The 27073-nt window shown below is 44.5% G+C and overlaps 2 protein-coding genes, 1 non-coding gene and 1 pseudogene across 18 annotated transcripts; 3 read left to right on the plus strand and 1 right to left on the minus strand.

Annotated features, from left to right (window-relative positions):
- LOC145513816 (nucleolar protein 56 pseudogene) lies at positions 1-550 on the plus strand (annotated as a pseudogene).
- Positions 551-6920: 6370 nt separating this feature from the next.
- Positions 6921-6993, minus strand: TRNAR-ACG (transfer RNA arginine (anticodon ACG)). The gene has a single exon. It is a non-coding gene; the product is annotated as a tRNA-Arg (tRNA).
- A 173-nt stretch (positions 6994-7166) lies between these two features.
- Positions 7167-15057, plus strand: PRMT5 (protein arginine methyltransferase 5). Of its 8 annotated transcripts, none has more exons than XM_081506655.1 (17): positions 7167-7255; positions 8130-8248; positions 8558-8643; positions 8801-8935; positions 9291-9403; positions 9737-9786; positions 9995-10158; positions 10595-10756; positions 10932-11009; positions 11102-11160; positions 11248-11370; positions 11453-11628; positions 12475-12584; positions 12832-12925; positions 13107-13223; positions 13530-13594; positions 14507-15057. In XM_081506655.1, the coding sequence occupies exons 2-17, from the start codon at positions 8146-8148 to the stop codon at positions 14657-14659; spliced, it is 1788 nt and encodes a 595-aa protein (XP_081362781.1). In that variant the 5' UTR covers positions 7167-7255; positions 8130-8145; the 3' UTR covers positions 14660-15057. The 8 variants fall into 8 exon arrangements, with proteins under 8 accessions (XP_081362781.1, XP_081362780.1, XP_081362778.1 ...); XM_081506654.1 differs by lacking the exon at positions 7167-7255 and adding an exon at positions 7324-7543; XM_081506652.1 differs by lacking the exon at positions 7167-7255 and adding an exon at positions 7324-7457 and having other exon boundaries at positions 9291-9423; positions 9706-9786.
- Positions 15058-16304: 1247 nt separating this feature from the next.
- Positions 16305-25851, plus strand: RBM23 (RNA binding motif protein 23). 9 transcript variants are annotated; one of them, XM_081506701.1, is made up of 16 exons: positions 16305-16478; positions 18827-18873; positions 19067-19118; positions 19765-19840; positions 20409-20566; positions 21041-21088; positions 21218-21391; positions 21635-21688; positions 21840-21957; positions 22054-22206; positions 22291-22428; positions 22961-23026; positions 24503-24698; positions 24785-24916; positions 25007-25091; positions 25177-25851. In XM_081506701.1, exons 4-16 carry the CDS (start codon positions 19775-19777, stop codon positions 25178-25180), a joined length of 1392 nt encoding a protein of 463 aa, XP_081362827.1. In that variant the 5' UTR covers positions 16305-16478; positions 18827-18873; positions 19067-19118; positions 19765-19774; the 3' UTR covers positions 25181-25851. The 9 variants fall into 9 exon arrangements, with proteins under 9 accessions (XP_081362827.1, XP_081362825.1, XP_081362829.1 ...); XM_081506699.1 differs by lacking the exon at positions 19067-19118; XM_081506703.1 differs by lacking the exon at positions 18827-18873.
- Positions 25852-27073: the final 1222 nt, after the last annotated feature.

Genomic DNA, 27073 nt, shown 5'->3' on the forward strand with positions numbered 1-27073 from the left:
CCGAAAGAATCTGGATGTCATGAAGGAGGCAATGGTTCAGGCAGAGGAAGCGGCTGCCGAGATTACCAGGAAGCTCGAGAAACAGGAGAAGAAACGCTTGAAGAAAGCAAAGAAAAGGCTGGCTGCAACTGCCCTGGCTTCTTCAGAAAATAGCAGTGCCCCAGAGGAGTGTGAGGAGACAAGTGAAAGACCCAAAAAGAAGAAAAAGCAAAAGCCCCAGGAGGCTCTTCAGGAGAACGGAATGGAAGACCCATCTGTCTCTTTTTCCAAACCCAAGAAAAAGAAATCTTTTTCCAAGGAAGAGCTAGTTAGTAGTGATCTTGAAGAGATAGATGGTACTGGAAGTCTTCCCAAGAGGAAGAAATCTCTTCCCAAAGAAGAACCAGTTACTGACCCTGATGAGTCAGGAAACAAGAGGGTCCCCAAGAAAAAGCAGAAATTGTCTTCCAAGGAGGAGCCACTCAGCAGTGGACCTGAAGAGGCTGCTGCCAGCAAGAGCAGCTCCTCCAAGAAAAAGAAAAAGCTCCAAAAGCTGTCCCAGGAAAGTTAGAATGGACATCTTCCTAGTGGGGCATAACTGACGAGGTATTCCCCATCCCATCCCCTAGACCCAATAAAATAAAAACAAATTCACAAGAAAAAAAAAAAAAAAAGAGGCTGGCACCCTAGAGCCCATGGTCTGCAAAGAGAGAAGCCTCCCTAGTGAGAAGCCTGCACACCACAACTAGAGAGTAGCCCCTGCTCGTCACAACTAGAAAAAAGCCTTCGCAGTCACGAAGACCCTGCACACCCAAAAATAAATAAATATGATTATATTTTTTAAAAGATGTACAAACTTCCAGTTATAATATAAGTCATTACTGAGGATGTAATGTACAACATAGTTAACACTGCTGTATGATGTATAGGAAAGTTGTTAAGAGAGTAAATCCTAAGAGTTCTCATCTGAGGGAGAAACATTTTTTCCTTTCTTGTTTCTTTTCTTTTTTACTGTATCTATATAACGTGATGTTAGCCCAACCTGCTGTGGTAATCATTTCACAATATATGTAAATCAAACTGTCATGCTGTACGCCTTAAACTTATATAGTGAGGTATGTCAATTATTTCTCAATAAAACTGGGGAAAAAAAAACCAAAAACAAACAACAAATCCAAAAATATTAGTTTGTGGAGGAGGACTGTTAAGGTATTGCTATGAGTGAGAGTGATTGCTGAAGATCGGACAGCTATAGGGTCCTACAGAGGAGAGAGACCTTAGATAGTTCTTCACAGGAAAGAAGACTAGAAACAAGCAGAAAGACCAAGGGAAGATCACAGATTTTATACATATTGAAAAAAATGTTTCCCATATAGTAAAAACATGCTTACTATATAAAACTTGGAAAATACATTTTCTCTGCACATACTGAAGTTATTCTGTATGTATCGTGAACATTTCTCCATATAATTAAATTTTCTCTGACAACATTGATTTTAATGGCTGCTTAAGATTTCATTGCATGGATGATTTATTTGACCATACCCCTATAGGATATCCAACTTGTTTTACATTTTTTGTAATCACAAAAAAATGTCACACTAAGCATTTCTCTTAATGACTCTTTGTCCTAGTTTGTGAATATTGTCTAGGATAGCTTTCTAGAAGGGAAATTAGAGATGGTATGTCTTAAGGTTAAGATCAAAGGCTCTGGAGTCAGTTGACCTAGGTTTGTACCCCATTTAAACCCCTTCTAAGAGGGGCAAGTCACTTAACCTCTCTAAGACTTAGTTCCTTCACCCACAGATTAACATTTCCTACATCACCAGGTTCTTGTGAATGTAAAGTGCTTTTCACAAAATAAGGGCTCAATAAATGTTAGCTGTTATTATTATCACAAATCGAATTCATATATTTATCACACATATATACACAGGCAACTGGTCTGTTTCTAGGCTATTAGTTCAGCCTTTTTACTCTGTCTCTTCTTGTACCCATTGAACATTGTGGCCTTTTATTTATTTATACGTTGCTTGTTTCATAAAGGGTTTGAAGTAATGGACTAAAAAGGTAGAGCAAATTCCCTCTCCCTCCTCCTCTTTTTAAAAATTTTTCTTTGCTTTCTTGTCTGCTTTAAAAAAAAAAAAAAAAAAGAATGGTGTGTGTATGTGCGCTAAGTCGCTTCAGTCGTATTTTGACTCTTTGTGACCCCATGGACTATAGCCTACCAGGCTCCTCTGTCCATGGAATTCTCCAGGCAGGAATACTGGAGTGGGTTGCTGTTTCTTCCTCCAGGGGATCTTCCCAAATCAAGGATTGGACCTGCATCTGTTACATCTACTGCATTAGCACGCAGGTTCTTTATCACTAGTGCCACCTGGGAAACTCACCAGTGAATGGTAGAATCATTTAATAAAGTAACAAAAGATGCCATTAGAATTGTGATTAAATGTAGAAAAAGTGAGAAACTAATTTATTAAGAATTGACATCTTTATAAGATTCATTTTTTTCTAAGAACATGGCTTGTCTTTCCATTTTTTCAGTCTTTATATCTCTCAGCAAAATTTTAGGTTTTCTATATATACTTTCTTCATATTTTCCAATAAGGTAATAGCTAAGTATTTTATGGTGATATTATTGTTACCTCTGTGAATGGGTAAGAAACTAATCACAATAGCTAATGTATATTGAAAGCTTCCTATGTGCAGAAAAGTTCTAAATGTTTTACAATATTAACTAATTTAATGTTCATCATAGCTTTCTGAGATAACTATAATTTACATTTTAGTTTTGTGGATGAAGAAACTGAGGCCAGAGGGGTTAGTTCACCTGGTTGGTAAATGGATAAACAGGGCTTTAACCTCTTGCCACCTGGCTCTACCGTCTATGACCTTTAACTACCATGTTATTGGGATATTTTTGATTAGTTATATCTTTTAACTGGTTATTCTTAGTTTATAAGAAGGCTATGGATATGTTTTATATTTGTCTTGTATCAAGTGATGTCTCTGAATGCTATTATTAATTCTCATCATTTTAGAATTGGTTCTCATGGATTTTCTATATACACAATCATATCATCTGCAAACAATGATAAATTTGCCTCTCTTTCTAAAAGCTATAACTCCTTTTTAAAAATTTCCAGGCTTATTGTATTGGATATTTTTAGAATAATATTAAATAACACACCGATGAGATAAGACATTCTTGTATTATTTTATATTTACGTGAATTGTTGACTTCATATATGTGTATATGTGTTTATATATAAAGAATATTAAGACTATTAAGAATGTTTTAGAGGGACTTCCCTGGTGGTCAAGTGGCTAAGATTCCACACTCCCAGTGCAGAGGGCTGGGGTTCAATCCCTGGTTGGGGAACTAGATCCTGCATGTGGCAACCAAGACCTGGTGCATCCAAATATATAAATCAATAAAAATAATCTTAAAAAAAAGAATGTTTTACAAAATGGAATTTACTAACCATGTTCTCTTTGACAACTATTACAAATGATCAAACGTTTTTCTTGTTTGCTTTACTTTTGACCTATCATATAAATAAATTTCCTAATACCTAACCTGTGTTAATTCCTGGGATAAACCCTAACTGTTTCTGGTATATTATTATTATGTTAATATACTATTGACATTTATTGACAAATATTATAGGATTTTTACATTTATATTCCTAAGTTAGGTAAGTCTATAGGTTTGCTTTTTTGGAAGGGTCCTCCTTCTGACAGGTTTTGATATTAGGTATATTCTGGCCTCATAAACAATTGGGTAGTTTTCCATCTTTTTCTATGTTCCAGAACAGTTTCTACTTTCTATTCATTTTGACAGATAAATACTGTATAATAGAAATGACAAGGAAGAGAATGCAAATTGGCACAGATTATTTTGCCTCAGTAACTCTGCCACTTTCATAGCTGGAGGACAGCCTTGATTGTGAAGAAGCAATTTGGAGCAGTAGGAGGGTCAAAGGGGCCATTATTTTGGTGTTGAAGAGTGCAGCTGGCTGGGGAGGCACAGAGGTGAGTGAAGGCGGGCCTGGGGAGGGAGACCAGTGTGGAGGGAGGAGGAGAGCCCAAGAGAAAGTGAAAGGAGAGTTTACAATTCACTGGCAGTGTTTAAACAAGGACAGAAAAACAGGAGCAGGTAGAAGGACTGGGCCTGAAGATGAGGAATGCTGGAGGTTTATCTGGAAGTGGGTACTCCTTTCCTTCCAGAAACGTTTCCAGAGCTCTGACCTGTTAGTCACTGGCTCCTGGAGAAAGCAACATTATTTCTCACCCACCACATCCCTATCTTCATCCCAGCAAAGGCCTACATGCTATAGTATAACAGTGACTGACATACTTCTGAGCACAAAAGTTCAGCAAGGAGAGCAGAGGAGAGGGAAGCAGAGGATAAGACAGAAATGATTAACTCTGACTTTATGCCTAGGGCCAAGCCCTTTAAAAGGTTCTCTATTTCTTTTTCATTCATTCCCTTCTGCTCCTCTGTAGCTCATATAGACAGACCCACAGTCCGTGCTGTTCTTTAAGACAAAGCAAAGTGTTGTAGGAGAGGTGGAGAGCAATGTGGTGTGGAATTACCTGGAACCATTCGGCATCATGCTTGCCACACATTAGAGGCCATTTTGAATGAAAAAATAAAGACATCTCAGATGAATGAAATTCAGCCAATCTAAACTTACTTTAAGGTCAGTCAGAAATTCCAGGTTCTTTTTAACACAAAAGCTTTTAAAAATTACTTTCACTGATGACAAAACTGACATTATGATTTCATAAATTTTCCTTTCTCCCTTTCACCCATGGATGGGTTAGTTAACAATCAACAGAGCAGCCACCAGCCAGATTGACATCAGAAGGAAGATGCCAGGAACACAGATGGTCCGCAGCCCAGATAATTAGCTTTTTCTGAAGACGAAACATCTCATAAGTCTTCTGTGAATATAGAGTTTGGTTGGGCACAGCTGGGGCAGAGAACAACAAGCAGGCCTTCCCAACAACTCTTCTTCTTCCTATAATGTTGGCAGAGAATCACCCACTTCCGGTCAACTCCCTACTCATAAGATCTTCAGGGAAGAATTCAAATAAATACTTGAATTTAAATAAGGTGAAGTCGACACTTCACCTTAAAGGAGGGGAAGAATAATTCCCTTCTCCTTAAGTGTGGAATGCACACAGTGATTTCCTTCCAAAGAGTACAGGATGGAAGGGGTGGGGGGAGGAGTATAATTTTTCAGTGGAGAAACCTGATAAACACTAGGTCTACCAGCTCATGAAGGTCAATATCAACAGTTAAAAATTATGTTGATGGTATGTACTCTTGATATGATGTGATGAAAATGGCCACTTTACCTCTGTGATCTTCCTCCCCCAAAACCATAACCCCAGTCTAATGAAAAACCCCATCAGACAAATTCCAATAGAGGGATGTCCTTCAGTATACCTAACCAGTATTCCTCAAAACTATCAAGGTCATCAAAAATAAGAAGCACCTGAGAAACTGTCACAGCCAAGAGGAGCCTAAGCAGATATGACAACTATATGTAATATGGTATCCTGGATGGGACGGTGGAACAAAAAGAAGACATTAGGTAAAAACTAAGAAAATCTGAATAAACTATGGACTTCAGTTAATAATAATAATACATCAATTCTGGTCCACCAATAGTAATAAATGTATCATACTAATGTTAAGATGTTAGTAATAGAGAAAGCTGTAGGAAGACATAAGAGAGCTGGCTGTACGGTACTACCTGCTCAAGTTTTCTATAATTCTAGAACTGTTTTAAGAAATAAAGTCTAGTAATAATAAGATAGGATAAAAGTACCTCCAACTCTTAAGCTTCATAGGCATTTTCTTATTTCTTTAGTTTTCTAATCTTTATCTTTTGGGGCACGCACTAAATACATTGCACCCAGTGGTCCTTATGGCTTATCCTATCCACACCCATTACGTATTTCTCAGAACTCTGATCCCCCACGGGCTACGGTGATCTCATTCAGTCTCATGGCTAAAGTCACTACCTTTCTTCTGGCGATTTCCACATCTTGTCTGGTTCAGATCACTATTCATCCAACTCTCTGTTACACAGCGCCCCCTAGACGTCCAATTCAGTATTTCCAAACCCAAACCCTGTTTCTCCCTTAAAGAGCTTCTCATTTCCTGTAGCGCTCAAAGAGGCCAAAATCTTGGGCTTCACCCGCAGACTTCCCTTATCAGGCTTCCTGTCAGTCGGTCACTAAGTTCTGTCAACGCCTCCTGCCTCGGGTCTTTCGTATTGTGTTCTCTTTCCATCCTCGCTGCCAGACCCTCAACACCTCTGGGCCCCTGCCTTCAGGTTCTGTTTCTCCTCCCTGTATCTTTCTTTGCTTCGTTCTTTTCCTTCTTTCCCACCACTATAGCAGGTGTTCACAAAGGAAAATGTAGAGATTATCTCAAAAGGAAAATGCTGAGATTCTCTCAGGTCTTCGCCAGGCTGTTCATAACTCCTCTCCACTGTAATTCCTCACCATGAGTTTTTTTTTCCCCCTCCTATCTTCAAATGTGTGTGTGTGTGTATGTGTGTGTGTGTGTTTAGATGTTTACTTTTTTTGTTTGTTTGTTTGAGATATAAAGGAAAGGAACTGGTGGCTAAATTGCCACAATCTATTTAAAAATATACTAAGGCCCATACAAAGCCCAATTTAGTCATTACCTCAATTTTCTCAGGATTTGGATGGACCTAAGTAGAGACCCAAGAACCATCTTTCAATTAGGGAATGGAAAAAGCTGACATAAAATGGCTGCAGAACGCAATAAAATTATGAGCTCAAAATGAGGGTAAGATGAGATCATAAGGAAATTTAGAAAGGGAAGAAAGGGAGACTTTCAAAATACTGCTTATGGCGTTATTGCATGGGATGCAATAAAAGTGCACAAGTCCCACCGAGCCAGCCAGGAGTCGAACCTGGAATCTTCTGATCCGTAGTCAGACGCGTTATCCATTGCGCCACTGGCCCCGAGACAACTGTGCGGGTCCCAATGATGACACTTCAAGCTTACACTACAGGGTTTCATGGGACGTGTAGTCTCTACACGGAGTTCTACGAATACATGGAGCATTATGGGAGATTAAGTTCGTCGAGAACCAGACCCTGAGATTGGTGACTCTTCCGAAGTCTCGCCGTACGTCACTGTGCAGCGCGCGGATTGGCGAGAAGAGCCACTCTCCACCCCTTCTCCTCCAGCTCCAGAGCCGTGGGAGACGCTCTGGTTGTTAAGGTGACTCGTCCCGCCTTCTGGGGGCTTTTTTTCGGCTTTGTGATTGGCTGCTAGCTTCAGGGAATCTCGGCGTGGACTGCGCGAGGGAAAAGATGGCGACTATGGCGGTCGGTGGTGCCGGTGGAAGCCGCGTGTCAAGCGGGAGGGACCTGAATTGCGTCCCCGAAATAGCTGACACACTGGGGGCTGTGGCCAAGCAGGGGTGAGGGCCTGGACCGCCGCGAGCTGAATGCGGGGTCCGAACTCGGGGACCGAGAGGGGCAGACCAGTCATCCCCGAGAGGCAGGGGTGAGGGGGTCGGAATGGATGAGACCAGGGCGGGAGAAACCATTTAGTCCTTCGTGGGGAGAAGCCTCGGGTCCTGGAGCGTGAGAGGAGGGCGGGAAACTTATTGGGGGCGTGTGGTCACTGAACCCCAAAGTCGGAGGAGTTATCAGGTAAACTCAAGAAGGGGGCGTAGAGACCTCCAGGGCCCTGGAGAGAGAGATTACCTTATGAGATTGGGAGAAAGAGTTAGGAGGTTAGGGAGAGGAGAGCTAAACCTTGAGGGGGGATATTTGGGCAGTACTGCTGCCGATCTGGATGTGACAGTCTCGGAAAACCAGTGACAGCAGAGTAGAAAGTCCACGTGGTGTGGATATTCATCTTTTCTCTTAACTCATCTTTTCCATGGCTGTGTCCTGGCGAGAAATTGAGGCACAGTGCAGCGGAAGTGATATGCCCCAAGGTTGGCTGAATTCAGCAGTCTAGTCGGGTCGCTGACTGGTGGCAGCTGAAAGGGTTGTGCAGAATCAAGAGAGCCAGTCCAATTACTTGGATCTCTGGGCACTGCTGCTGTCTTTACATGACGATTCTGGGTCTGTCGCGGTTGTAGGTTTGATTTCCTCTGCATGCCTGTGTTCCACCCGCGTTTCAAGAGGGAATTCACTCAGGAACCTGCTAAGAGTCGGCCGGGCCCCCAGACACGATCAGACCTACTGCTGTCAGGAAGGGGTAGGGAGCGTCCCATATGCCCCTTAATTATTAGAGGCAGTAACAACTTATGCTTTATCAGTGCCTTCCTCCTCTTCCTTTCTTGACTTGTATATATTGGTTCGCCCCACGGATATAGACACTCTTGTTCTCTCCTTACCTACCTACTAAAAGCCTTAGTTCCCTATTCTGTCAGACTCTCCTGTATCTGTGATAGAAAAAGTCTTTGTCTTTCATCTCTAACTCTATTCCCTGTTAAGAACTAGAAATTGAATGAGTAAAGTGCTGAACCTTATTTAGTCTTTGTCTTTCTTGGGTGGGGGAGTGCAGACTGGAATACACTAATTGTGGGAAAGCTTTCTCCATGGATTCGTCCAGACTCAAAAGTGGAGAAGATACGCAGGAACTCTGAGGCGGTAAGACTGACCTCTTCACTGACTCTAAATATCTGTAAACAAGCTAGATGGGGAGAGCACTTTCCCCCCACTCTGTAACTTAGTAAATTTGATATAATGCAATTAAAGCTATTTGAGCTGCTAGCTCTTAACTTTATCCTCTTAATCTCTATTCCAGGCTATGTTACAAGAGCTGAATTTTGGGGCATATTTGGGTCTTCCAGCTTTCCTGCTGCCCCTAAATCAGGAAGATAACACAAACTTGGCAAGAGTTTTGACCAATCACATCCACACTGGCCACCACTCCTCCATGGTATGGCGAGGGCCTCCTTTCCTGCTGCATATTATGATAGTCAGGCTGTGCTAAGTGTCTTCTTGTTCCTGGCCATTCAGTAAAGGGTGCATTTGGGAGAATTGAAATGTCAGTACTGCCTACCCACAACTAAGAGTAGTAAGCAAAGTATTATAAAACGTATAGAATATCGGTTACTTCCCGCAACTTCCAGAGATAAAAGACAACATATAATCACAAATTGGGGAAAGGATATAAGGGGATTAGCTTGAAATCTGGATCAAGATCTTTTTAATTGAAGGAAGCTTTCTGGACCCAATGGGTTCAAAATAGAGTTCTAAATAGGGTGTAGAACCTATTTATTGTTCATGTGCAGTTCTGGATGCGGGTGCCATTGGTGGCACCGGAGGACCTGAGAGATGATATAATTGAGAACGCACCAACTTCACACACAGAGGAGTACAGTGGAGAGGAGAAGACATGGATGTGGTATGTTTCCTTTTGCTGCTGTACCTGGGGTGGAGGGAAGTACAGAGTGGAACCTGTAGGAAGGTCTCTCTGAGGTGTGGTGATTGGTGGGTCATATGTATTTGATGGAGCTTCCCTGGTGGCTCAGACAGTAAAGAGTCTGCCTGCAGTGCTGGAGACCTGGGTTCAATCCCTAGGTCGGGAAGATCCCCTAGAGAAGGAACTGGAAACCCACTCTAGTATTCTTGCCTGGAAAATTCCATGGACAGAGGAGCCTGGAGGGCTGCAGTCCATGGGATCACAAAGAGTTGGACACGAATGAGCAACTAACTTCTGTATTTTGACTCTGCACAGGTGGCACAACTTCCGGACCTTGTGTGATTATAGCAAGAGGATTGCAGTGGGTAAGTCCACAAAGATCCTGCAATAGGTTATCCTTCTCTAAAGTCCTGTGACTAAAAATCAGGAGTCTCATGTATACTTGGCTGCTGGGGCATACTTTCTCCATGCTTTAGTCTGCCTTGCTCTTAAGGATGAGACAGATCTTGCACTAAAAAGCACGCAAAGATTCTGGCCTATGTGATTGACAGGTCTTTGTTTTCCCTTTTGTAGCTCTTGAAATTGGTGCTGACCTCCCATCTAATCATGTCATTGATCGTTGGCTTGGGGAGCCCATCAAAGCAGCCATTCTCCCCACCAGCATTTTCCTGACCAATAAGAAGGGATTTCCTGTTCTTTCTAAGATGCACCAGAGGCTGATCTTCCGACTTCTCAAGGTGTGTAGTGGAAGGGTTCTAAAGGTGTTCCAGCTAATCTTGTTTTACTCACATATGTGTGATGGGATTTTTTTTGTTTTCCTTTATGGGGCTGACTCTTCCTCTCTAATTTCTGGAGAGCAATTTCTGCAAAGTTGGGGGCCTTGAGAGCAAAAGGACAAATGGCAGTAGAAGCCCCAGAAACATTTCAAAAGGAATCGGGTCGCATGAGAGCTTTGCAGAAAGTTTGATCTAAGAAGTTACAGTAATGTTCCATGGGGTCCCTTATGCCAGGGTGATGCTTATGTGATATAGGAAGGCTCTTGGTGCTTTTGTTGGTATTCAGCGGTATTTGGTGATCTGGGCCTTATTTTATGCTGGAGCTCTTTGGCCATAAGCTTCAATAATATCCTCTTGGTTCAAGGACTGTGTCTGATGGCTTTACTTATTCTCACAGTTGGAGGTACAGTTCATCATCACAGGCACCAACCACCACTCAGAGAAGGAGTTCTGCTCCTACCTCCAATACTTGGAATACCTGAGCCAGAACCGACCTCCACCCAATGCCTACGAACTCTTTGCCAAGGGCTATGAAGATTACCTGCAGTCCCCACTCCAGGTGGGTCTGGAGTGCACTAAGAGGATGGAGGTGGGGGGAGGAAATGTATCTTGAGAGCAGGCACCCTAAAATCTCACCAGAGCTCAGGAGACAGTGGGAAGGTTTTGGTATTCTGGTGCATTGTCCTTGCCAGAAAGTGGCTAACTTAGTCTGTCTTTTTCCTCTCATTCATCAGCCACTGATGGATAACCTGGAATCTCAGACATACGAAGTGTTTGAAAAGGACCCCATCAAATACTCTCAGTACCAGCAGGTACAGTGTGGGTCTCAGTGTCAGGCAAAGGGCTGGGATGACCTGGGTGAAGATGGCATTATAGCCACAAGGTCTTCCCTCCTTCCCCCCAGGCCATCTATAAATGTCTGTTAGATCGAGTGCCAGAGGAAGAGAAGGACACCAACATCCAGTGAGTGCTCTCTGCCTGATTCCCAGAGATGTGCATGCCTGCCTCTCTACATGTAGAATCAGCTTGACTGCTCCCTCTGTTTCTTAGAGTGCTGATGGTGCTGGGAGCAGGCCGGGGGCCCCTGGTGAATGCTTCCCTGCGGGCTGCCAAGCAAGCTGACCGGCGGATAAAGCTGTACGCTGTGGAGAAGAACCCAAATGCTGTGGTGACGTGAGTAGCAACCTGGTTGCTGGGAAGTTTGTCCCCAGTGCCAGTTTTTCTTTCTTCTCCTGACTTGTTTCATCTGTTTTAGGCTGGAGAACTGGCAGTTTGAAGAATGGGGAAGCCAGGTGACAGTAGTCTCATCGGACATGCGGGAGTGGGTAGCTCCAGAGAAAGCAGATATCATTGTCAGTGAGCTTCTGGGGTCCTTTGCTGACAATGAACTGTCACCTGAGTGCCTGGATGGAGCCCAGCACTTCCTAAAAGGTGCCTCCAGGCTGGGGTGTACTGAATAAGGGGACTGGATTATCAACTGGGAAGGCTCAGTGGGGCTGGGGAGGGGTGGGTGTGGCAGCAGCATAGAAGAGGTTACAGAGTTTAGGGGAGGCAGGGCAGACTTGGGTCAGTGCCCTTAGCAAGTGACACAATCTCCCTGAACCTTGGGGGTGGGTGTTCTCATCTGTAAAATGAGGGGAGTGGACCAGAGCAGAAACTTTTAAAAAATATTTATTTAGTCATTTATGGCTGTGCTGGGTCTTCATTGCTGCATGGACTTTTCTCTAGTTGGGGAGAGCGGGGGCTACTGTCTAGTTGCAGTGCATGGGCTTCTCATTGCAGTGGCTTCTCCTGTTGCAGTGCACAGGCTCTGGGGTGCGTGGGTTCAGTAGTTGTGGTGCATGGGCTTAGTTCCTCCTCTGCGTGTGGGATCTTTCTGGATCAGGGATCGAACCCATGTCTTCTGCATTGGCAGATGGACTCTACTACTGAGCCACCAGGAAAGCCCCCAGAGCAGAGATTCTTAGTCTGAGATCTGTGGACTCCATGGAACTGCCATGATATGTACCTTGGACTTAGCTTTCATCACTAGCTCAAAGGAAAGAAAGTTAAGGACTATTAGATTAGAATACTTTGGGTTCCTTCCAGTTTTACTCTTATGTGACTCTAAATTAACCTGGAAGTAGAATGCCTTAGGGCATGAGCTGGGGCAGGTTGGCCTGGGAATGTGACAACATGGAGCTGCCTGGGTCTCTTTTGATGTGGGACGGCTGGGCCTTCAGCACAGATGCACCATTTCCATCCCCTGGGAAGTAATGTACCCCTTCTGTTCTGCAGATGATGGCGTGAGCATCCCTGGGGAGTACACCTCCTTTCTAGCTCCCATCTCCTCCTCCAAGCTATACAATGAGGTCCGAGCCTGTCGGGAAAAGGACCGTGACCCTGAGGTAAAGAGCCACTCTCTTCTGGAGGTCTCTTCTCTCTTTAGTGCTTTTCTTTTTCTCTATCAGCATTACTGTTTTCTTCCCCTGGAGGAAATGAAGAGATGAAGGAGTTGGGGATGTGGAAAAGTAACTGAAATGAAACTACATTTTTATCTTTGTCCGTGTCCTTAGAGCTTGAGCTGCATTCCCTGAGGAATTAGGTAGCTCTCGCCTGTCTTCTTCAGATATCATTTTCTCTCTCTTGGGACAGGCCCAGTTTGAGATGCCTTACGTGGTACGACTGCACAATTTCCACCAGCTGTCTGCCCCCCAGCCCTGTTTTACCTTCAGCCATCCTAACAGAGGTGGGTTCCTGCATGGCTGTCTTCTGACTGACTGGGGAGCTCACCTCCCTGGTTTCTTCCCTTGCTGTCCTGGGTCTATCTGGCCTCTTATCTAGGCTTCCTTTCCTGGTTCCTGCTTATGCTTTACCAAGTTGTCTAGGGTTTCTGGTTCCTCATCACCCACACAGCTCTTCCCTGACAGATCCTATGATTGACAACAATCGCTACTGTACCTTGGAGTTTCCTGTGGAGGTGAACACAGTGCTGCATGGTTTTGCAGGCTACTTTGAGACTGTGCTTTATCAGGACATCACTCTGAGTGAGTGTCTGGGAAAGTGGATGGGGGTTTAAGAGTATGCTACCCGGGCAACTTATGTATTTAATACATGTTGCATTTAGAGTCACAAGGAACTGAGCAATCGGTGAATGGGGATCTTTGATGACTGGTTTCTGTGTTTACAGAAGAGACTGTCCTCAACCTAGGCAAAAAACAGAGTCATGGAGACCTCATTTTTTTGTTGTTGTTGTTAATTTTTATTGGAATATAGTTGATACAATGTTGTGTTAATTTCAGGTGTATAGCCATCAGTTATTCTCAATTTTTATCATTATTTTGTCCACTTAGGTATCCGTCCAGAGACTCACTCTCCGGGGATGTTCTCATGGTTTCCCATCCTCTTCCCCATTAAGGTGGGTATCACCTTAAGGCTCCTTGGGTTAAAAAGTAACTTTTGGCATTGATGTTCTGCCCCTTCCCTTCCCCCAGGATAACGTTTGGCTGTGACCCCTGTTCTGCTGCTCTCACGTGCAGTTGTAGTTGTTGGGATATTTGCAGTGACCTGGCTTCCCACATCTACTTAGGCTATTCTTCTGTCCATTCTGTACCTGGAGCAAGAGTCATCTTTTAAAAACACAAATCTGATCCTATCTCTCTCTCCTGCTTTTAAAACCCTTCAGTATGTTTCCGATTCCCTTAGGATGAAGTCTGTTTTGTTTCTGGCCTTGGTGCACGGCATGTGGGATCTTAGTTCCCCGACCAGGGATTGAACCCATGCTCCACACAGTGGACGTGCAGAGTCTTAACCACTGGACCGCCAGAGAAGCCCCAGGATAAAGTCTTAAATCTTTGTTAGACTTGGTGTGATCTAGTTTTCACCTGCCTTTTCAGCTGCTGTCCTTTGTTTACATTGCTTCAGTCCTTGGACCTTCTTTTGGTTCCTCTAATAACCCATGTTCTTTTCTGCCTCAGAATTTCACACCTTTTTCCTCTGCCTATAAAAGTTCTTGGCTCATTTTCTGACCCAGGTGACTTTATCTTCCAGGTCTCATGAGACATTCTTATTGTCAGATAATTTTCCCTGACCTTGTAGACTAGGTTAGCATTACTTTTCATAGGTACTGTCCCTGTTTACAGCATTCATCCCACTTTTGATTATTTGTTCTGTGTCAGATTGTTCAGTTCTGATTATTTGTTCTGATAGACTTCAAACCTCATGAGGGTGGGAATGTTATGTTTGATCATTATCTCCACACTTAGCTTAGTACCTTGCCACGTAAAATTCATTAGCTCTACCCTGAACCTCCCTGTTTTTCTTCTTATAGCAGCCCATTACCGTGCGTGAAGGCCAGACCATCTGTGTGCGTTTCTGGCGATGCAGCAATTCTAAGAAGGTGTGGTATGAGTGGGCTGTGACGGCACCGGTCTGCTCTGCTATTCACAACCCCACAGGCCGCTCTTACACCATCGGCCTCTAGCCCTGCCTGCAAGGGTCTGGAGTCTTGGAAGCAGCTGCAGGTTCTGCTCCTGTAGCACAGAAGGTGCAGTACACCATGGGCTGTGATTCACCGTGCCCATCAGAGAGGAACATTTCAGTCTGCTTTCCTACCTTACGTCAAGATGGGCAAAGGAGGAGAATTGTGGGGCTCATGCCACCAATCTGTGAAGACTTCAGGCCTGAGCATGAGGAATTCATGTTGCATTTGTGGCTACTCCAACAAACACTCAGCCTCAAGGGCTCCCTGGGATAGCTCTGAGAACATGTGAATTGAACAAATTTTCAGCCCTCTTCCCTGTCCATCTCTGTTCCTATTTTGATGGTTTTGTGTAAGGAGGAAATTCAAATAAAATGAGGTTATGGCCTTTCCTGCTCCAACTCTGCTGCCACCTGCCTCTGCTTCTCCAACTATTACTTACACATATTCAGATCTATGCTCTTATCCAATACTTGAAGGGGCCTAGGTTTATTTCCTATTTAAGAAGCTTAAGTGGTGACTCTTGGACTCCCAGGTACAAGCCTTTCTGACCAGCTACAGAGAGGTCTTGTCCTTTAGCACTTGTGATTAGGTTCTTTTCTGGGGAGGAGGCCTGGAGTTTGCTGCCACAGAGATGGGGTAGTGAGTGAGACCAGCTTCCCTTCGCCTTCCTGAGCTGCTGTACCTGAGCTTTGTTACCTCTTGGGAGCATTAACTGGAAGTCATCCACACTTCTCCAGCAAGAAGACATTTATTTTGTTTGGATAAAATCACAGGATTAGAGTTTGAAGTCCTAAGAGGTAATCTAGTTCAAGTCTACATTTTTACAGAAAAGGAATTGGTATAATGATAAAAAGTTAATATTCAAATCAGGATTCAAACGGTTCCTGTGAGTTCATGGCTGTCTCCCATGTTTTCACCAGCTACGTTTTTGGCAGCTATATTAAGCAGTTGAAGTCTCTGGGAGTTCTGGAAGCTCCAGGAATGTGAGGGTGGACGTCAGACAGATGACTGAGTACAGCTGCACCCAGTCACCTGAGAAACTGCCTGAACTTGACCCTTGCAGTGGGAGCTGTGCGGGGCACTGATTTGAACTGAAAAGTATGTGAGATGTGGAAGAAGATAAACCTGTCACAGACTTCTGAGGTCCAAGCTCTGAGGGCATGAGGCAGCCGTTGGGAAGGTTGTACAGACAGCATGGGGATGCGGAGCTCAACACCCCTCCCCTAGGGAAGCAAATGCAGTTGCTCTCCAGAATGCTGTTCTAGGTAAGCCTGACTTGAGCCCTTTGGCAAATCAGTAAGGATGGCCAAGGACTTCAACTGCACCTCATTACCTCGCGGTGTTGCCCCAGTCTACCACTGCCGGGAGCTGGGCAGGAGGGTCCCGTCTCAGTTCTCTGACCGCTTTCTCCGCCTTCCGCAAATCATTTAGCCAATGAGGCAGCTACCTAAGGACGCTTCTGCTTTCCTTAGAGTCCCGGCAAGGTTAACCAATCTATGGGAACTTGGCTGTTGCTAAGAGACCTTTGAGTTTGGCTCCACCCATACTTAGGATTTTAGCCAATGAAAATCTGTACTTTGGACGGTTGCCGCGAAACCAGTGAGAGAAATTCCAGCGGCTGAATGTTTCGGCGCCTGCGCAGATTGGGGAAGGTTCTGGAAGACAGTGGAGCTGCCGCCATTTTGCGGGAAGAGGAGCAGCTCCGGCTCTAGTGCTGCCTTTACTGCTGAGTCTCTGGAAGATAGCGGTGCTTCGTGTCCCCTGACACACCCAAAGAAACAGGGGGAACCGGGACCCCCGCTGCGGGGACCCGGAACTGGTAAGAAACCCCGAAACCGGGTTCCCCCCGCAACGTCACCTATGCGTGACGTTGCCGCACGGCCCCTCCCCCTGACGTCACAGGCAGACGATGGAAGCGAGAGCAGAGTCCGGCTAACTTAAAATTTAAAATAAAAAAAATTATGTTTTTGTTTATTTTGACCTGGAAGTGTTCGCTGCCTAACTAGTCACTGGCACGATTTTAGGGATCGGCACCCTCGTGGCTATATCCTTCAGCGATGAAGATGTTTCAAGGAGCCGAATGACTGGTTTCTTGGTCCCCGTAGCCCTGACGTCCAGGGTGTCCCACACTGGAGGGAGCATCGACCTACCACGGTCTCAGAGGACTCGTGGGATCCGTTTTCAACCCCTAGTGGCGCCAGAGAGAGATGAGGGAATTGAGGTTTCTTCCTCAGTTTTCCGTATCTGGAAGACTCATGTTCACTATGTTGGCGGCTCTGCCCACATACCCCGTGGCGGTAGAGGAGCATAATGGGGCCACATAGGAGGTTTTAGCATTGGGACGCTGGCCCTCACAGAGATGCTGCCAGTAAGTTACTTGTAGGACCGTTTTTTGAAGCGTGGCCTTGGTTTGTTACACATAGGAATGTTTTTGTCTTTCTCATTGTTCTTATTCTTAATTAAGCTGTCTTCAGTTGGGAGATGTTTGTGCCCAGCTCAGTGACCAGACCCAGGAGGTGGCGCTGCCCATCACCCCTGGGACTCCAGCGTTTGGTGAATGAATTCTGCCTGATTGGGGCTGACAGTGGTTTTTCGCTTTACTGTGGCCGGCTGCAGTGGGGCCTAAGTGCTGGCGTGGGTCTAGTCTGTGGTATGACAAGGTCCACGCAATACCATGATTGTGGGTCCCTAATGCAATTTTTGGAGCAGGGTTGGAAGAAAGCAGTATAATGTTTTAATGTATGGTATTGAATGGACTTTGACCCATAAATTAGGACTTAAAGAGTTCGAAAACTGCCGACCTGAAAGCGCATAAGTGTTTGGGACTTTTCTGCTTTTTAGGACATCTAGAAAGATAGACTAAACCCAGCAAGATTGCAAGTTTCAAAGTGTGCTAATGTTTTATATATGTGTGTTTCTAAATAGATCCATTCATTTGTTTCTTAGGTCTGAAAACTTTATTCCACAGATAGGGGTTCCTTTGTCAACTTATGTGAAAGTTGTTGCATATCTTAAAGTTATACCTGCACTGTACTAGCACTCAACAAAGAGCAGTTCTTGAAATTAGAAGCATTTCATTTGGAGAATTAAAGGCAGGCTATAAAAAATGAAAAGGAGTGTTATGACACTTAGAAAATTTGTATAGACTTGGCAGTCAAATGACTGAAAGGAACAGAGTTTGTAGATCAAAACTTACTTACAGAACCATTTTTTTCTCCCACCATAGGTCAGATAGCATATATTAAAATCAGCCTGGTTCCTAATATTTTGAAGTATATACTGTTTTTTTTTTTTGAAGCATATACTATTACGAACCGATTATCTGTATAAGCCACACGATAAGGTGTGACTAAGGAGACTGATTCTTTTCACATACCTGTGAGAACATTAATTCTCCAGATGAGTGTATATTTAAAAATAGACATCTTGGTATGCTGTGTACTTTTCTTTTTTAAGAAATTTCCTTTAAGTTAGAAACCACATGAGAGAGTGGTAACCTGGACATTAGAGTCAGAAGACTTCTGATCAAGGATCAGCTTCTTCATTTGAGCTTTGTGACTTTGGGCTGTTCACAGAACCTCAGTTTTCTCATCTGTGCATTAGATCCAATATTGCCTGTAGCATATGTTACAATTAATTACCAAATAAATGTAAGATAAGAGATTGAGTTCACTGGTTTTTAGACACCTATTTGATTTTGGTTTGGTTTCCATTTTTAAGCCTTAAATTTGGGTCCAACTAAGTTTTATTGTTGGCTGCTTCCAAGAATCCTATCTTTGTAACATGTTTAGCATAGTGCCCAGCAATGTCAGGTACTACAAATAATAAATATGATTACTTTTTTTTTTATTATTTTTTTAAATCATCAAAATAGGCTGTGGACTGTCTCCAATCAAGACAGCATGATTGGATGATGCATTAGCTGCTTTAAAGAGGACAAAGCTCTTGTGTATATGGAAAGTCTTAATTATAATTAGCCTCTCTGCATAGAAGTTCTTCAGATTAGTTTTTTCAGTTTTATTAGGATATCAGTGACATAAAATAAAACTATACATGGTAAGGTGTACAGTTTGGTGGGTTTTGTTATGTGCTAACACCCATGAAACCATCACCCCCCCAAATTCCAAAATGTTCTTTTATAATCTTTTCATCCTGGCCCTTCCCCAGCTTGTTCTATCCCTAGGTAACCACTGACCTGCTTTCTGTCACTACAGGTTAGTTTGCATTTTCTAAAATTTTATGTAAATGTATATCATACAGTATGTACTTTTTTTTTGGTAACCTCTTTCAGTGTAATTATTTTGAGATTTATCTGTGTTACATATTTTGATAATTTTGGAGCAATAATCTTTGAATAATTTATCCTGTTGATTTCGTTTGGTGTCTTCTGTTTTTATTATTTGACAGACCTGTGACGAACAGACTTGAGAAAGACCATTGCTAAATATGAAAGCTTGGGGTAGGCGAGAAGTCCTACTGTGTGTGCCTAGACAGAAATGCTTCAGAGTGGGACTGGTTAAGTCATCTTAATCACAGTCTTTCTGAATTACCCAAAGTCTAGTTGGTGTTGTACAGAAAATGCTTAATGATGAATCCCCTCATTTTTGTGTGTTTGGGTCAGGGATGTGGGGAAAAGCTTAGGACAAATCTGCATTATCCTGGTATTACTTTGCCTTGCTCTTAATTTTTATTCTTGTAGTCTTACCTTGTTAATGGAAATATGTGCCGATTTAAGTTTAAAGCAATTATTTATTCAGAAATTTGAATAGTAGAATGGAGGCCAAGTGCCCACTATAAATAGTAAATTTGAGTACCTGCATTTTCTTTTAACAGGAAAAGGTCTGTATTATATTTTGTTTCTCCCTAGACATCTAATTTTCTTCTAGACCCTGACCTTTTCTAAGCCACAAAGCAGAACTAGTTCAGATCTGTAAGGTGCAAAAATAAATGTAGGGTAAGCAACAGCTGGTAAGATACCTTTGGAGTTCAAGAAACAGAACTGTATATTCTGATGTCTGTTTCTTCAAAGGGGGAGGGAATGTGGGGTGCCGGAAGGGGAGGAAAAATATAAATGAGGTTCTTATGTATCAATATCTTTTCCTCAGATAGGCTGCAATGGCATCCGATGACTTTGATATAGTGATTGAGGCCATGCTGGAGGCTCCCTATAAAAAAGAGGAGGTAATATTCCCCAGCTCACTCTTGGAATTGGGTTAGTAAGAAAAAGTAGTTGTGGCTCATCAGTTTCAATGTTTTAGGAATTTTCTTTCCTTTTTCATTTATTATGTATGTGGCTATTCACGAAAGGTGTAATCTTTTAGTAGTCACTGCTGGAGACCAGTACTCAAAGGCCATGCTTGGAAAAAGGGCCCCGAAAACTGGGGGTGAGGGGGGCAACATAAAGTTGGGATGGGAACGCTTTGCTCACAGCTCTCAGTGACATAGAAGAAAGTTGCTACATCTCAGACGTAACTCATTTCTCACTCTCGTGGGAAATAGATGTTAGTGGAACGAACAGATGTCGGATAGCTAAAGTTTGATGTTAAAATCTCTTCTTTTTGGGTAGTTTCCATACTTCTTCTCTTACTCTCTTTGTTAGGAGATCTAGGTGCTCAGAAACTGTTCAGATAATTGACAGCTTTGATTTCATGAGCTTTCTTCCTTGTCCACTTTTGTTCTTTCCTTGCCCAATGGAATCTGTGTGTCTGCCACCTGATGCCTTGTGTCATTTTCCTGGTGAACCCCTTAGGATGAGCAGCAAAGGAAAGAGGTTAAAAAGGACAGTCCCAGCAACACGACCAACAGCACCAGCAGCATTGGCAACAGTGGCTGTGGTACCGATGGGAGCAGCGTCACTGACGGGACCAGTGCCACCAATGGAAACGGCACAAGTGGGGAGGCAAGCAAGTGAGTGTGGCATGGGGAAAGTGGGTTGGTCGCTTGGGGAAGGAAAACAGCTTTGTCCATTATAGAAACAGCTGGAACAGAGAGGTGGTTGTTCATAAGACTTCCTACTTTAGTAATGGCTCCACTGGGTCATGGAAATAATGGTGATTTGGTGTAATGATCTTCCAGTGTAGACTTGTGGATCTGTCCTAGTTTTGATGTATTTTATTTGAATAAAAAATAACAAGAGGATCTCTGATTTGAAAACACCAGATACTGTTCTGTTCTATGGAGGGGAAATGGCCATTTCATATACCTGACAGTGTTCAGGGCTGTGTGTAAACTGATGTCATACCATTGTCATGAACTCCTGCCATACTGTCTTCTAGGCTTTGGTCTTTTGCTGGTTTTTGTTTCATCCTAGCCTCACTGTTATTTCGTTTCCTTGGGAGAGATAATGAAACTTCTGTAATAAGAGTTGATACTGTCTCACAGGAAGAAGAGGAGTCGGAGTCCTAGTAAAAGCAGGGAGAGAAAACGCAGGTCAGTCATTCTGTGGACACTTGGGTTTTGAGAACTATAAATGGAAAGATACCAGGGAAAGCTATACATTAAAAACCAGAAGAGGTTGGTTTGTTCTTTAAGGAACTTAATAGTCATTTTTGTCCATAGTCGTAGTCGAGACCGGGATCGTCACAGGCAGAAAAATAGTCAGAGCCGAAGTCGAGATCGGCAGCATCGCCACCGCAGCCGTAGCTGGGATCGTCGACATAGTAGTGAGTCACGAAGTCGAGACTGGCGTCGTGAGGATCGTGTACACTACAGGAGTCCACCGCTTGCCACTGGGTATCACCTTTTGCTAATAAGATCACCTTTGTATTCTGGGTAAAACCAGGTGCACCATGGTCCCTGCATAAGGGTGCTTGTATCCTGTTGTTGGGATGGGCAGGAGACCCAGTTACTGGAGGGGTGATACTCAGAACTTGCATGTGTGATGAGGTGCTGTAATCTGGTTTTCTTGTGGTGGAAGACTCAGCATTGGGCCAATGTGAATAGAGGTGGTTTTCAGTTTTGTTCTCTGTTCTGTAGGCGTAGGTATGGAAACAGTAAGAGTCCTCATTTCAGAGAGAAGAGCCCAGTCAGGTGAGTTGATAATAAGCACTCTTGTCAGGAACTGTGAATTATGAATAACAAGTGGTTTGAGCCAAACCACAGGAATGTGTAGTTCTTGAGGGTAGCTAAAGAACAATGACCAAGTATTGGGAGGGAAGGTCTCAACAGTTGTATTCTTTAGGGAGCCAGTTGATAACCTGAGTCCGGAGGAGCGGGATGCCCGCACAGTGTTCTGCATGCAGTTAGCTGCCCGCATTCGGCCTCGAGACCTGGAGGACTTTTTCTCTGCTGTTGGCAAGGTAACCCTCTTCTCCCTCTTAGTTAGCTTGGGGTAGCCTGTCTTCTATCCATCCCCCTTTATGCCCAACTCAGGATTTCCCTTCTTTTCTGGATAGGTTCGAGACGTCCGTATCATCTCAGATCGGAACTCACGTCGTTCTAAAGGCATTGCCTATGTAGAATTCTGTGAGATCCAGTCTGTGCCGCTGGCCATTGGGCTGACTGGGCAGCGGCTGCTAGGAGTGCCTATCATTGTACAGGCCTCACAGGTGAGCAGCCTGAGAAATGGACTTGAGAAGATGGAGTTGAATGTGATAGGTGTGAGTGTAACCCATCATTTCCTCCTCCTGCAGGCTGAGAAAAACCGCCTGGCAGCCATGGCCAATAACCTGCAGAAGGGCAGTGGTGGACCAATGCGCCTTTATGTCGGCTCCCTACACTTCAATATCACCGAGGACATGCTCCGGGGCATCTTTGAGCCCTTTGGCAAAGTGAGTAGAAAGAGAGGGGAACCTCTGAAGGGAGTTGGGAAAAGTGGGGAGGGTGAGTGTACCTCCTCATCTGTCTGATCATGGTTAACCCACTGCATGTTTCGTAAGGGCCATGTGGGTCCCTCCTGGGAAAGTTGGCTCCATCTCTGTATTCTTACTGCTCAGGAGGTAAGTTAGGCACTGTGAAATCAAATAGTGGGGTCCAGATTAAGTAAGATGAGGCAGCAAAAGTGTCTTGGAAAGAAATGACTTTTGTCTCTCTTTTTAAAATGATTTGGAGTGATGTAATAGGTTGGTTAGAAAGATAGAGGTATTTAGAACAATCTAAATAGGGGACTTTCCTGGTGGCTCAGTTGTTAAGACTCCGTGCTTCCACTGCATGGGGCACAGATCACAGATTCCATCCCTGGTGGAGGAACTAAGGTCCTCTCTGCCACATGCTGTGCATAGCACAGCCGAAAAAAACAATCTGGGTAGGAAAGATCAAAGGTGTGAATTAGCCAGAAGATTGTTACTTCTTTTTATTTTGCAGATTGATAACATTGTCTTGATGAAGGACTCAGAAACAGGCCGCTCCAAAGGTTATGGTTTTATTACGGTGAGTCTCTAGTCTTTAACTTTTAATTTTAGTTTAGGTTTGTCTGTTTGTCTGATTTTGTAGCTCAGCTTCATCCTCCTCCCGTAGGAACGGTCTTAATGACCCATAAACCCTGCTACCTGAAGCTTGGACTAGCCTTAGCCTTGAGATGAATGTATTGCTTGAGATCTTGGCTTTGCTCCCACACTCTTGTCAGTGGCACTGGTATGGGGTGTCCAGGAGTTCAACCAGCCTCCGTGGTGCTACAACTTGTTCTTTGGTTAATAGTAATAATTCCAGGCTGCAGATGAGGTTGGGGGATGAGGGAGGTCAGGTATGGGCTTTATTATAGATGGTGTGTTATAGATTTGGTATATTTTCATAATGCGGTGGGAATAAGAAGTTATATACTTCCCCTTGTTGCTACCCTGTTTGAAGCAGTTTCTCCAGTGAGAAATACTTTCCTATTTATATATTATCATAGGGAAAATAGTGAGGCCACCTAATAGTGGGCAAGTCTCACCTTTTCCTGACATTCCAACAAAATTGTCTCCCATAACTGGTTCTTCCATGTGACTCCAGGCTGAGGACTGGTTGCCAGCCACAAAGTCTGATAGAAGCTGCTATTTTCTGGGCTCAATCCAGGCAGCCTACACCCTCACAGTTGCCTGCAGGGCAGAGGGGAGGTAGGTTATGTTCTGCCATGGGAATTGCTCATCACAGAAGTATCCAGTAAAAGCAAGCCACCTACATACACCACCTGCCTAGGAACTGTCATTACCATGTGCCAGGCCCTAGGGCAGGTAATACCAGAGTAAATGAAGCCAGCTGTAGGGGTCATGGTGGCAAGTACCTTTTTTAGCTCTGCATGTGACTCAGATTCAGAAAGATTCCTCTGGCGTCTTTCTGTCCTTTTTCATAATGTGAAAGGTCAACACCCTTGACACATAAACAGCAGACTAGGAATCCTCATTATGTCAGGCTGCTGCTGAAAGGGACTAGAGAGTAGAGGCCCTGTGGCCAGTAGGCCAGAGAGGTGGGGTGGGAGTGGGGATACAATCTTGCTTTCAATACCAGCGCTGTGTGCCCTCCTGAGGCTGTGCCTTTCCGAGTTCTTGACTAAGGACCGAAACTTAACTAGTACTGAGGGCAGAAATGAAACTCAGGAGCCTTGGATCTCAGCCTATATTACTTCCATCTGATATGCCCATTTGCGAAACAGCCAGTCAGGCAAGGCTCCCTACAGATAACACACTGTTAGGTTCTTAGTGGAGCTGGAAGATTGAAAAGTGATTGCCCTTGAGTCAGCTGGAAAGGGTTCTTTTCAGAGAACCATTTGGGAGGATGGGATCCTAGGTGACATTCCTTGGGAAAGAAAAGTTTGAGCCATGGTGAGCATGCTATTTTCCTGGGACAGTAGGACTAGGGAGTATTCGTGGGGCTTTGAGAGCATGTCTGTGGCCAGGAGGTACCTGATATGGCCTGGATTTCTTGTAGTTCTCTGACTCGGAGTGTGCCCGGCGGGCTTTAGAACAGTTGAATGGCTTTGAGCTTGCTGGTCGACCTATGAGGATTGGCCACGTGACCGAGCGACCGGATGGTGGCATAGACATCACTTTTCCTGATGGAGACCAAGAGCTAGACCTGGGATCAGCGGGTGGACGTTTGCAGCTCATGGCCAAATTGGCAGAAGGTAGGTTTCTTTGTGGAGTGAAGAACGTGGGGTTGAATTTTACATTGAGGGTTAGGACTTAACCCCACCTCTTCTTTCCCTCCGAGGCTCGGGAATCCAGCTGCCAACCACCACTGCTGCTGCCGCTGCTGTGGCCCAAGCTGCTGCTGCTCAAGCTGCTGCCCTGCAATTAAATGGAGCAGTTCCCCTGGGGGCCCTGAACCCAGCAGCTCTGACTGGTAGACTCAAACTTGGGGAAGGGAGAGAAGGGTTAGGCCTGGAAGTCAGAAATACTCTGTGCTAACTCTCCATGCCTCTCTCTGTTCCAGCTCTGAGTCCAGCCCTGAGCCTCGCCTCCCAGGCAGTCGCCTCCCAGTGCTTCCAGCTTTCCAGCCTCTTTACCCCTCAAACCATGTGAGTCGCAAGGCCCAGCTCGCGTCAGTGTTCACAGTTATTTTCTTTCCTTCAGCTTTCTATTTACATCTTCTCCTTGCCACAGGTAAATTAGTGGCTCGGTCCACTGCCTCCCTGTGCCTCTGGGTCCTGCCACTCCCTGCTCCACATCTACCCTTGCACGGCCCCTTCTCTTCATTTTGTGGACCAAGCCATCCTGAGGGCATGAACACTGACTGTGGGGGAACTGGGGACCCCCTTAGACACCAAGAAGGGCTCCTATCCACCACAGCCCCAGTGGGAATGGACTCTGCTGATCAAAGCTGCTGGTCGAAGAGAACAGCATCTACACTTGCGGTGAACATCTGTTTCTCTGTGTTCATCATCTCCTGGGATGACCTTCATTGTCCCTCCCAACCACCTCTTACTGATTCTTTGATTCCTACCCCTTTGGGAAGGCCATAGGGCATTAACTGAAGGAACTAACTGCTCTCCTCCTGTACCTTTATCCTGCAATCTGTCACAGAAAACCTCTGAAACCTCTGGTCTGTGAGGACTTTGGAGTGTGGGGGGTTGAACCTTGCTGCTACAGGACCCTGGAAGGTAGTGCAGACGTGTGTGTTGGGAAGCCTGCCTTAGACCTCAGCTTGGGGCCAGAACTGCTTCTGTGGGTTCACGATCTTGCTGGGAGGTGTGGGAATAATTTGCCAGCCATTTTGGATGTCTTTGGGGCATTCAGGAGTTTAAAGAAATGCAGGGTACCTTTCTGGTACCATCCAGCTTTGTGTAGTTGTCTTTTCCTTTGGCCCAGGGTGGGAGTACGGAGGGGAGACTGCTTCTCTCTACCACTTCCCGGTGCCTCTGGAGACTGGGCTCAAGCCCAGCTGTTAAAGCCACTCTTGTCCCCTCGCTGGACACACATGAGCCCTTCTCACTGGATTTTATACCCTGTGTCTGTGTACATAAATATAAATATATATATATATATATATATAAACTTTGTACAAAAGGCATGTCCCACTGTTATGGCGGCTGCTGCCCATATGTGTGTGGTCTCAGTCCGTTGGTGTGTCTGATATTAACTGCTGAGCCAGCACCACAAATGGTTCTCGGGATATAAAATATTTGTAATGCCATTGTGTTTTCTTTCCTTTAATTTTTAAAAAATCTGATCTTTTGGAAGAAAAACAGACAAAGCACACACCCTGTCTGTATCTGCTTTATACCCCCATGATCTTCATGCCCCGTGGTCTCCACCTCTGTCTTTATCTTAATTATCTCTAAACATACCTGCCCATTGGACAGACTCTCCAGCTCTGGCTCTACCTGGGGACAGATCTTGTCTTTCCACCAGATGGCAGTGTGACAGTAGCACATTCTGCACCTTCTTCTAGGGGCAGGGGGTTTTGTGATCCTGAGGAGCTTAAGTACTAAAGAAGCCTCCTCAGCTCCTCAGCTCACCATTCTTACCCTCTTGATCTCTGTGGCCTGCCTTTGGACCTCTTTGTGTAGAAATCCAGTCTAGTATCCAAAGGGGTTTGAGCATTATACATGAGGGCTCCCCTAGGCCTTAGGTCTGTAATTGTTTGTCCTTTCAGTCCCCTCAACTTTTGCTTCCCGTATAGCTCTGCCTGGGACAACACAGGCCTGGGCTGATCCATGCATTCCAGGGAGCTGAGTATTCTAGGCATGGCCCTGCCAAAGGTGAGGCACACCTTCCTCTGCCTGCTTTATAAGGCTTAAGACAGGGGGCAAGCCCAGAGTCTGGCTCACCAACTGCAGAACAACCAAGAGAAGAAGGTCTGAGATTCCAGGGACAGGGCTGAACTTCAGACGTGTCTTCCTCCTGTGGGCCTCCTCCATTCTGTACTGGTCTCTATGGCAACAATTTTAGGGCTTTATTGTCATGCTAAAAATATGGATAATTGCTGCTAGGTTTTTTAATTTGTCAGTTAAGGCTTCTAAGCAGAGTGCTGGTTTTTTGGTGGTGAGCCTCTGAGGTT

This window comes from Giraffa tippelskirchi, chromosome 7 (assembly GCF_054371585.1).
Source record: "Giraffa tippelskirchi isolate mGirTip1 chromosome 7, T2T-mGirTip1v1.2.pri, whole genome shotgun sequence".
Classification (NCBI taxonomy): domain Eukaryota; kingdom Metazoa; phylum Chordata; class Mammalia; order Artiodactyla; family Giraffidae; genus Giraffa; species Giraffa tippelskirchi.

Excerpts from the sequence above, each read along its gene's own strand:
- RBM23 (XM_081506701.1), top strand. The coding sequence starts at position 19,775 with ATGGCATCCGATGACTTTGATATAGTGATTGAGGCCATGCTGGAGGCT. Across the intron at positions 22,207-22,290 it reads TCATTGTACAGGCCTCACAG|GCTGAGAAAAACCGCCTGGC; the intron begins GTGAGCAGCCTG and ends CTCCTCCTGCAG. Across the intron at positions 24,699-24,784 it reads CATGGCCAAATTGGCAGAAG|GCTCGGGAATCCAGCTGCCA; the intron begins GTAGGTTTCTTT and ends TTTCCCTCCGAG.
- PRMT5 (XM_081506652.1), top strand. The coding sequence starts at position 7,348 with ATGGCGACTATGGCGGTCGGTGGTGCCGGTGGAAGCCGCGTGTCAAGC. Across the intron at positions 11,010-11,101 it reads AATACTCTCAGTACCAGCAG|GCCATCTATAAATGTCTGTT; the intron begins GTACAGTGTGGG and ends CCTTCCCCCCAG. Across the intron at positions 13,224-13,529 it reads TTATCAGGACATCACTCTGA|GTATCCGTCCAGAGACTCAC; the intron begins GTGAGTGTCTGG and ends TTGTCCACTTAG.